Source organism: Galleria mellonella, unplaced genomic scaffold (genome assembly GCF_026898425.1).
Source record: "Galleria mellonella isolate WM207_F2 unplaced genomic scaffold, CSIRO_AGI_GalMel_v1 utg1674, whole genome shotgun sequence".
Classification (NCBI taxonomy): Eukaryota; Metazoa; Arthropoda; class Insecta; order Lepidoptera; family Pyralidae; genus Galleria; species Galleria mellonella.
Window position 1 is genome coordinate 250,450 of NW_026442013.1, and position 12,104 is coordinate 262,553.

The 12,104-nt window shown below is 33.4% G+C and overlaps 1 protein-coding gene across 1 annotated transcript in view; it reads left to right on the forward strand.

The window, feature by feature from the left end:
• The window catches only part of LOC113514753 (gamma-aminobutyric acid type B receptor subunit 2), a 196,807-nt gene that overhangs the window by 108,836 nt on the left and 75,867 nt on the right, over window positions 1–12,104 (forward strand). The window contains exon 3 of the mRNA XM_052892801.1: window positions 10,929–11,780. Within this exon, the coding sequence (XP_052748761.1) occupies window positions 10,958–11,780 (823 nt within the window). The 5' untranslated portion in view covers window positions 10,929–10,957. The remainder of the gene's footprint in view (window positions 1–10,928; window positions 11,781–12,104) is intronic.

Genomic DNA, 12,104 nt, shown 5'->3' on the forward strand with positions numbered 1-12,104 from the left:
CTCCCTGCAATGCATTTGAGGTCGTCACTCCATTTAGTGGAGGGTCATCGCGCACTGTGTTTGCCCGTACAAAGTCCCCACTCAAGAACCTTTCTTCCAAATTAGTTGTCAGTTCTTCGAACTATGTGACCAGTTCATTGCCACTTCAGCTTTCTTATCCTTCGGGCTATGTCGGTTACTTTATAAATAATATATCACATGTTATTTTTTATTCTGTGTTTATGTGTGTGTGTCAGTTTTACCTTTTTCAAACGCTATCTCTAGCGTAATGAAGTCACAGTCTAAAAATGAATATAAGTTAATACTTTCCTGCTATATTTCGGGAAGCACATTATACAATTTGCTATGAAATCTAAATTTAATAAGCATTACACGTGTAGTAAGATGTATTCTATATTTTAGATAACAGGTTTACATGAAGAGAGACGTACTTAGTGAAATAGGATTATTACAGTCTTAAACTAGGGTTTTAGATATCGCAAGCCCTTTAAGACGCCTATTACGAGATAGATTTTGCTCTTCATTTTAACATATTGAATTACGAATGTGTGATGTTATCAGAATATACACTATTCCAAATATGAAATGCTGTTTGAGAGCTAACAAAATTCAACTTAATGACGTTTAACCTAAGAACTCCTTTACTCTACAAACATCACGACTCTGGAACTCATTGCTCAAAAGCATACATGCCCTGTCTAATAAATTCGCCTTTAGTAAGAGTGTTCGGTCTCATCTATTGAATTCTGTAAATCAGAACAAGTAATCAAGAAAGCAATCATTCACCATTTGTATGTATACAGGTATGTATATATATGTATATTTTTATATATTTACCAGAGGGAAACTTTGTACAAAATCGTTTGCAAAGGTACCTCTGTCCCATTCGTGTTTCAACCGTGAACCAGTTGTGTTTGCATGGCTGTATTTCAGTTTGAAGGGTGAGATATGGCAGTGGATTACAGGGTATATAGGAATAACACTGTAGTTCTCAGAAATGGCAACGCATAGGGGGTATCATGGGCGAAACAGTATACTCTGTTATGTCCATTGTACTGCTCATATCTATAGGCGACGGTTAGCACTTTGCACCAGGTGGGTCGTCAGCTTGTTTGCCATTCTAAGTTGCATAAAAATATAAAAATATTATATTAATATGTATGTTTATTTAATGAATTTTTGTATGTATGTAATCACTATTTTATACTAAAATATAAATAATTTTATTTTTTAAACCGCCATCAAGTATCTCAGCACATCCTAAAGGTTGAATGATAGAGAATGCCTTAAATCCGCCTTTTGTACTACATTTAATTGGTCAAGAAAGTTTAAATAAATAAATAAACTAATAGCGATGAATGGCAATGGCACAATTAATAGTCAAATTAAAAAAAAAAACAGATGAATATTTTTTAAAGTTTCTAATTGATTATTTTAAACTCTCTTAGCGAACTAAAACATTAATCATACAATAATGCTCTTCTTATTCCTGACAATTTAGATTTAAATGGAAAAAAGGTATTTGAAAATTTCCGAATAAAATTTTTTTTTATACAACACAGGGGGCATACGAGCATGCGGCTCACCTGGTGGTAAGTGACTACCGCCGCCCATGATCACCCACAACACTAGCGGCATTGCAGGTGTACTGCCGGCCTTTTAAAAAGGAATATACTCTTTTCTTGAAGGTTATGTTGTCGTATCGGATCGGAAATACTGCTGCTGGAAGTTGATTCCAAAGAATGGTTGTGCGTGGAAAAAAGTGCCTTGAAAAAGGTACGGTGGAAGACCTCCACTCGTCCAGATGATTGGGATGAAACTTTAGTTTGTGGCGAGTTGTACGGTAGTGAATATCAGCAGCAGGCATCAATATATACAAACTCTACAGATACTTTCTCCTTTCGGGTTCTCAATGGAATTGGTGCTGTTGAGATGGTTGGATGGAAAAATAGACGAGAACTTTTAATATTTCTTATATTTTATTTTTATTATATATTCTAGACATGCGACGCAAGTGACAGAGGAAATCAGAGAGCGAAATACAATATGGCGTGCGTCGAGTTATTCTCAGAGCGATAACAGATGGCGCTACGTGTCCCCTTTACATAAATATTAATAAATTTAACATAATTACAACAGGTGCAAAGTTTTTAGTGGTGGTAATCGTATAGAATATTACTAGTAAATAAATCTACCAGTTATGCAATGTACTACATGTTAGTTTTAGTTCACTAACAGAGCGCTTTTTAAATAATCAGTCACGATAATTAGACATTGCACATTTTTTTTTTTGTAAATTGACAGATAATTAAGCAATGTTGCCACACTTTGGTAAGCAATAGCAAAGATTTCGGAATAGAGCAATAGTTATAAACGCCCTTAAGAAGGTTAATACTAGAGGGGGGAGAAGGGTAAGGGAGGACAAGAAATAAGGAGCTTTGGAATCACATCAAGCGTTCACTAGTAAGCCCGTTACATGCTAGATTTTCTCATAATCGCACCTCGCAGCCGTGACTGTGGCAAAACAGATAGCAAAATTTATTTTATAATAGCCTAACTTTAGGGTACTAATGGCGTGTTGCGAATCAGTTTATTGCAATATAAAACATGCTATCAACATATTAACATTATAATTTAACTATCTGCATCGCGTGAAACCGTTTTTTATTATATTTAGGCGTTGTTACACGCCACAAGGATATAATTTGGTATTGTATTTTTATTTTTAGCGCAGGAATATTAGATAGTCAATGGATATGTTAATTCCACCAAATGTACATAGAATTTTACTATGCATTAAAGTTTAAATAAATAAATATGCAGAGAATTTATACCATTATCAAAAGCACTCATGTTATGATGTTTTTAGCGTAAATTCAATATAAATAACCTCGCACACTTATCCACGCATTATCTTCATCACCATATCAGCCTTTAACTGTCCACTGCTAAACATAAGCCTTCTCTTGGGAGTTTTGCCAATAGTTGCCGACTTAACAGACGGATTGTCAACCGCAGTTTGGCTTTGGAGATGTTTCAAGAGAGACGCAGACTGCCTATCCCTCGCCCTGCCTTAGTTGTCTCTTGCGATACACGCGGGAAAGAAAGGGGTAGCCTATTCTATGCCGGAACCACACGGCAATATCCTCGTATATTGGGACGAATCGACGTAAAATTTGTAAAGGTAGCTAGATCTCAGACGAATTCGAAAGACGACAGCAGATTCCCCGCGTACAATTCAAGCGATGCGCTTGCATTTCATACCATTTAGCAGTGTTACTCCCTTAGAGTGTTTTTTTCTGAAAAATTCTCTGAATTTAAGATATTTACGTTTAGAATTATTTATTTAAAAAAATGATAGCCCCGTAAAAATTGACATTGAATAACAAAATTGTTATAACTAGATATAAAATAAAATTAATATGAAAAATCAAATCATTCCGTATTATATAGGAAGCGATATGTTATATTCTGTAAAACATTGTCATTTTGCTTTGATATTATGAACCCGATTTATTTTCCGTCGATGCGCTTTACTTCCCTTTTGACGTATTATACTTTCTTCGTCTTCTTTCAATAATAAACTGTCAATAAAAGTCTTGTCTTTTTCATCACAAAGTTCAGTGAATTATATTATTCGATTTGATGACACTTTGAATAATGTAACATAGGAAATTCTTTCGACACAGAGGAGTATGCGCGGCCTATCAAAACAATAGTTTCGGTATGGATTAGTGTGCATTCACCATAAGTGCATATCAGCAATAGAATATCAGTTGAATCGATTCTGAAGCGTAATTTGTCTAAAACTATTTCTTAAAATCAATATTTTAATATATTTCACAAATTACATTAAATTACTGTTTTACGAACTGTCGTAAATTAAATTTAACTTAAATCTGTTAGAAGCTATCTCACAGGGCGAACTTTGCACCGCCTAACACAATTTTTTTTATATATTTATACGTGAATCTTTCCAATGTTTTAATAGTTATTCTAATTTTCGGAGCGGAGACAAATCCAATAAATCATAGATCACCAAAATCTGTCTAGCCGTTACGGAGTTATAAATGGTTGAACTAACCCAACTTTGTTTTATTTATATAAGATTTTAAACATATTGGTCCTTGAAATAAAAAAATTGTTGCAGTATCTAATTGAAATTTTAATTTTAAAGATACGTTTTTTACGCAACTTAGAATGGCAAACAAGTTGACGGCCCACTTGATGAAAAAGGGTAACTGTCGCCTATAGACATGAGCAGTACCATGGACATAACAGAATATACTGTTTCGCCCATGATACCCCCCATGCGTTGCCACTCCTGCGGACTCAGGTGTTATTCCTCTGTACCCTGTAAATTAACTGCCATATCCCATCCTTCAAACCGAAATACTGTCATGCCAACACAACTGCTTCACTGTAAAAAATCAAATGGGACAGAGGTGCCCAAGCAAACGACTTTTGTACAAAGTCTTCCTCTGGTAAAGAGTTTTTAAAAGGGTTTAGAGAAATATCGTCTTAAAATCGACCACATTATCACATGAATATGACAAATATAAAATATACTCGTATAAATTTTATTTTTCAGTCAAAGTTTGGGAGTTTTGCATGACTCGCTTGTCATTGTCACTTTTTCATATGTATGAAAAAGTGACAATATCTACATGTAACCACTAGAACGGAATCAGTGATTGCTGTAATAAATTACTCTAATTTACCCCTAACAAAAACCCTACAACGTCGTTTATTTTTATTACCTATCTCCACTGGTCATTCATCAAAGTCCAAAATTTCAAATGGCCTTTTTTATTTGCATACAATATACGCGTAATTTACATACAAAAAGGCAACGAATATGACGCCTCGATTTCATTGAAATTTCTTTTTCAATTTTAACGTAATTGTTTTTTTTTTTTTTGTTGCTATTTTATTCGTCTGCTTATGACAAATCATTAGGCGTTCACATAATTCAATGACTGTATTTTTTTTTCTTAATATCATCAAGAAGCATTATAATTTCTTTTTTCTGTTAAGAAGTGCTTCTACAATTTTTTTAACTTGTTGATTTTGTAGCAATTGGCGTACATTTGGCGCCTAATTCAAATCAACAATATTTACTACCTATTTGTATTTTTTTTTAATATTTCTGACTATGAAAAGTAATTTTTAATATATTATAATCTTTTTTTTTTCATATTTTGTCTAATAAAATAGAAATAACAAATATGAGAACACAGGTTCTTCGTGAGATAAATATTACTGAGGTATATGGTAGATGTCTACGTTAAAAGGCGCGCCTATCCAACTATGTATTTACTTCAATGTGTGCGACTATATACAGACGTGGTGCTCTGTTTAAGTTTGTAATAAAACGTCTTCAGTAACGGTCTAGCCAGAGGAGTATTATATTCCGTGATTGAAACCTTGTAAATATTTTCACTAGCACATTTTTAATTCTTTGGATTTTGGAGGGCGTACCAGGTTATGTGTTAGACAATCTATAGTTAAAATTTAAATCCTTATCATGACGTACTTTTTATCCTTATTCGTACGGACTTCTCTACAGCTAACTATAAATCATATTATAGAATATTTTAATTCCACTACCATTAGTATACACGCGAATTCTGAATACAAATTGGACGTCGAACGGTCAACACTAGGCTTCGAGTAATGATCCGAGTTTATTTCACAAATTTACCTTAAGAAGCCTTATCTAAAAGTGAAACATGTTTAGCAACATGTGCATGGACTGAACAACGGTCGGAGGTTAATGATTAATAGGGAAAATCGTATAACTTCTACTGACAATAATAGTAGTCAATCTTCTAATTGTCTAATTGTCCAAGGATCGGTACAAAGCAAACGTTCTCGGGGTAGATCACCAACGCAATGGACTGACCTCATCAAAACGGCCACACAGCAGTCTATTGTGGAATACTCTCTCTCGGCTGTGAGTAGAAGAATGTAAATAGAGACGCATTGCGATGACCTCATCGACGATCCACTATCATCGTAAAAACCACGACCGCTCTGTCAATAGTGTACGACTGAAGAGAGAAGGGGAGAGTCAATCTTCAATTTCTGTTGGCAGTCGCACGCATACTAATGGTAAAATTATACAAAAAAATTATTTGACTATCCAGTGATATGGACTTCCGCTAAAATGACACCTAGTACAATAAGCTATTTATTTTAATTGTAATTTCTGGTTTTTTATTTCTATATAGGAACATATCTGTTCTCAGATTCATCAATATGGATATCACATCCAAGCTTACCCGATTCTTGCTCACAGCGATTTAGAATACAATTACTTATTATACACGCACGTAGTAGATCAACGACATAAGCCTGTTATGGAGAGGTTCGTTTAATTTAATTTTGTAGCCAAATTGAATTGGATCCTACGTTCTTAATATTTGCATCTTTAACTGAATTGTTTTCGAGACTTCAAAATAACATAATTGTAAATATATACCGTAACTATGTAATATAATACTATTTGATATAATTATAAAATAATTACGATTCATCGAGAGAAGATAAACATCCAAAATTAACTAATTGAGGGTAATTTTTGATAGGGGAGGGAAAACAATACTTGGCTCACGAGGTGACCGAAATGTGCGGGGCGACGTCCATCGAAATCATTCTAATCGTTTTGTCGGTGACCGGTCTTCTCCCAACTAGTCTGGAACAACATCTCAGACGGTTGGAATTCCGAGGCGGCTCATTCCCGGGAAAGATACTGAAAGCGGTGCTCTTAGATTCTCTCGCGTTGTACGCCAGTTTCACTGAACCCTGGCCGACTGTGCTTCTGCCGGAAGTTAGTTGCCATCTCCTCTACTTAAGAGGGGAGATGTAAATTTTCTAAAAATTTAAATAATAATAAATATATTTTTATTATGAATTATTATTTAAAAATTTTCTATGATATTAGTTCTCCAAAGAACATTTTAATGTCTAATTAAAAATTAAACTACATTTTCCATTACATTGTTTAAATGAAAGTTTTCAAAGTGTAATGGACGCTAAGTAAATTTATTACTTCTCTTAATTCATAGAGAAATTTTATACCTATTTTTTCCTTTCTTTTTTTTTGTAAAATTAATTTTCTTTTTACATTTTTAACTTAATCCAAATAGGAGGAGATTGTTTGAATGCATTTTAATTATTAAATGCAACGATATGCTTATAATCATTTCTTCTAAATTAAGTCTTTCATAATATATTTAGAATAATTAATTTTCTTTAATTTAATTAATTTACCAGAGGGAGACTTTGTACAAAAGTCGTTTGCTTAGGTACCTCTGTCTCATTCGTGTTTCAACCGTGAAGCAGTTGTGTTTGCATGGCTGTCTTTTGGTTTGAAGGGTGGGCTTTAGGAAGGGTTATGGCGTGAATTTACAGGATACAGAGGAATAATACCTGAGTCCTCAGGAATGGCAACGCATGGGGGATATCAAATGCGAAACAGTATACTCTATTATGTCCATAGCACTGCTCATGTCTATAGGCGACGGTTACCACTTTCCTTGTATAAAAAAAAATCAATCACCCAGACGGATGAGTTTTTTCAATTATGCTTACTACCAAAGGATATATACCAAATATCATGGGGAGTGCTCTGAAGGATTATTCGGATTGATACCTGCTGCTGATTATTATCGCCATGTACGATATAATCCGCCATAAACTAAAGTTTCATCCCAATCATATGGACGAGTGGCGGTGACCGTGCGTTTTTCAAGGCATTTTCTTCCACGCACAATCACTCTTTGGAATCAACATCCAGTAGCAGTATTTCCGAACCGATACGACAACATAACTTTCAATAAAAGAGTATATTCATTTTTAAAACGACAGCAGTACATCTGCAATGCCTTTGGTGTTCTGGGTGATCATGGGCGACACATGCTCGTTCATCAGGTGAGACGCATGCTCGTTTGCCCCCCGAAGGGGGGGGGGCTGTATTGTAAAAAAAAAAACAAACAAAACATAACAAATAATGTAAAAAGATACTTAAAAATATCAAACAGAAAACAATCATACGAAACCTCAACTCCTTAATAAATTTATACAAAAATCGGAACTAAAATTATGAATTTAACTGTACATGGAACTTTTGATGAGAATTAGAATTATAAATATTTTATTAAAAATACTTCATGGAAAACTTATTAAAGGCAAATCACGTTACGAGTAATTTTATTACATTCTAAGATAAGTATGAAAAATATTTGTTAGAATAGCTACGGATCTTATTATGTAGGACAACGATACGCCTGACTTGTTAAATTTTCAGCTAAAAATACATTCAAAATTGAACTTTCATGTACACACACTTAAAGACTCTTTTGGCGATATCTACGTTTCTTTAAAAAAAAAAGTACACTTGTTTACTCATAATTCTGTACAGCACCTTCCACAATGGGCCAATCATAAAACCTTTCAGACTCCTCTTGAATACCTCATTCATCGGATAGTCTATTAATCTAATCAGATCTTTGGATCGCCGGACAAAAGGCAGAAAATCGAATGGCAACAAAGGGAAGTTCGAAAATCCGTTCTTGATTGTGACTTTTGTAAGCAGTTTCTAAGAGATTCAGTTAATTGGTTGAGTTATACAATGAAGTTACTTGCTTAAGTAAAGTGTCTTATCAATCATCATCATCATCATTTCCGTCAATCATTCTCCACTATTTATTATATAGACTATTTTATGTAATATAAGTTATGCATATAAGTTAAAAAAAAATTATGCAACTTAAAATGGGAAACAAGCTGACGGCCGACCTGATGGAAAGCAATAACCGTCGCTTATAGACATGGACATAACAGAATATACTGTGTCGCTCATGACACCCCTCATGCGTTACCATTTCTGAAAGCTAAGGTGTTATTCCTCTATACCCTGTAATTTCACTGCCATATCCACCCTTTAAACCAAAATACTGCAATTCAAACACACCTGCTTCAATCATAAAAAAAATTAACAACAATATAAACAAACATTTTTAAGCTCATCTTTAGTTGGCTAATATTCATGTCACGGGGGGAAAGGGATTGTTAGTAATGAGGTCTAATAGCCCCATTGCTAGCAATATACCCTCTCAGGTCGACCTCCACGCGGTTCCACCTGGAAACCATCATTTTTCATTCATTTCATTCATCGTTAATTTTTATCGAATTCATCATGGTGGGCCAACTAACCTGCATTCATTCTCACCTATCATCTTCCACTGATGCTCGATTTCACTGTGCCGGCCACCCTAATTTATCATGGCGTCACCATGTTTTTACCTTTCTGACAAAATTAACAAAATAGTATGATCAAATTAGAATTATAATTGGTTTTAAAACACTATTCGCAACATAAATATACGTACATAGAAGTATTTTATTTTATTGAAGTACAAACAGTAATCTACACATGTACTTTGTACAAAAGCTGTTTGCTTGGATACCTCTATTCCATTCGTTTTTCAACCGTAAAGCAGTTGTGTTAGCATGGCTGTGTTTCGGTTTGAAGGTTGGGATATGGCGTGAATTTACAGGGTACAGAGGAATAACACTTGAGTCCTCAGGAATGGCAATGCATTGGGGGTATCATGGGCGAAACAGTACTCTATTTTAAAAATTTTAATAACTTTATTAGTAATAAACCGAATAAGATTTTTTTATCAAAAAGGACATATTTACAGATTGCTCTCACAGAAATTTTATCAAAATCTGTTCAATAGTTTAGTTTTTATAACAAAACAATAGAAATCAGTATTTTTTGTGGAAAATAACTATTAAAATATATATATATATATATATATATATATATATATATATATATATATATATAAACTGCATTATATAAAAGTTATGTGTCTATATGTTATTGATGTCAAATTATGATGTTATTATTTATATTTAATTACAAGCTCATTATTAATAACCGCATTGTATGCAAAATAATAAATTTAAGTCAATTGTTTTTGACGTAATATGGAATATCCGTAACCACATGCATACGTATATTTATAAATTTAATATAAAACAAGCTTCTATATTTTACATAATCCCGGTATAATAATACATTATGATAAAAAACCAGAGAGAGACTTGGTACAAAAGTCGATTGCTTGGGTACCTCTGTCCCATTCGTGTTTCAACCGTAAAGCAGTTGTATTTGCATGGCTGTGTTTTGTTTTGAAAGGAGGGATATGGCGTGAATTAACAGGGTAGAGAGGAATAACATCTGAGTCCTCAGAATTGGCAACGCATGGGGGGTATCATGGGCGAAACAGTATACTCTGTTATGTCCATGGTGCTGCTCATGTCTATGGGCGACGGTTACCATTTTCCATCAGGTGGGCCGTCAGCTTGTTTGCCAGTTGTATATAAAAAAAAAACTATAAACTCATGTTTAATAATTCATTTAACAATATTGGTTCAATGCAGATATATTAAATCTTGATAACAACATTATCATTTATCTTCTTTTATTTTTATTTATTTGACATTACTAAATACTATTAATTTACCGTGTGTGCCAGCATAGAATAGGCTATCCCTTCCCTTCCCGTGAGTGTCATAAGAGACAAATAAAGAAATGGGATAGGCAGCAGCGTCCCTTTTAAAACATCAACAAAGTCTAATTGCGGTTGCCAACACATCTGCTAAGCGTGGCAACTACTGGAAAAATCCCCCAACAAGGAGAGGCCTATGTTCACCAGTGAAAAGTTAACGGCTGATATGATGATGACAAGGATATTTATTTAAATAATATACATACATATAGTATAAAACTTATGAAAATTACACATGTAAATCTATTAAAATAAATTAAATTGCCTGAATTTACTGTTTTGCCAAAAAATGTGTCGTCTGGAAGAGTTAAAGTTCTTAAGTTATTGTTTTCTCATTTTCAGAATAGTCGGCGCTAAAGTGCCGGCCTGGCATGAGACGGCCGTCGCGACCCACTTCGTCCCTTAACTTCCACTGCTCACCCCTCTACGGAAAATCCTTTCAGATCCCCTCTATCCTCTCCCTTACCTCCATATTCCTCCTACTGCCATTAATCAACACACAAATGAACTCAACTATTCTAACATTTCAACATAATCAAGTAAACACAACATATAAAAATTCAATAAAATATTTAAGCTCCAATTACGCCAATGAATCTAATAATATTGGCAATAATAAAACAATTGTAAGTAGTAAAAAATATCAAACACTATTAGATAGGTTCAGAAGAAAAAACGTAGCAGATAACACGACAGCTCACAATGAAAGCAATATTTTTAATAATTCATCACAGGTTAATATAAATACTCTAATTAATAGCAAAAAATTAATAAATGATAATGAGGTATTAGATTTTCAACTGCTAAATAATTCTATAGATGTAGAAGCAAATAGAACTTATAGAGAAATAGAAACAAAACCAAGAAAAGTAGATGGTAACTCGATGGAGAAGTTAAGAGTAGACGATGCGACTAGAACTAAAATATTCCATGACTTTTCCACTACTGTAAATAAAAATGTTAAATCTAAAACTACAATTCGTGATAATGATTTTTCTGTAGATTTAATGAATTTTAATGAAAGTATTATAGATGATTATTTAATTGGAAATGAAACAGGAAATAATTCAGATGAAGATATAGTTACAAGGAAGTACATAAATGAGTCGTTAGGATATCCTACTGATTATCCATCTTCCTCCCATATTCCTACAATTGCAAATATGAAAACGCCACGACCCAGCTTTTTTGATGGTAAGTTGTACTTAATATTATACACTATATAAATAAACATAGAATTTATATTTAAGATACGAAAAATACGGTATGTTTTATTGGGATTAAGTTCTTTCAAATTTGTTTCTTATGAATTTACTTTTTCCAAGTAATATTTTAATTCATACAGATTCCAGCCATCTTAATGCATAACTTAAACAAATAAAACTATGTGCACTTTTTTCTATTTTGTAAATAAATGCCAAAGACTTAAAGTTTTAATTCGAAATATCAGTGTATTCTAGACATAATAATCATGATAAGCTATTAATTATGCACTTACAGACTTTTAAATCTTCATCA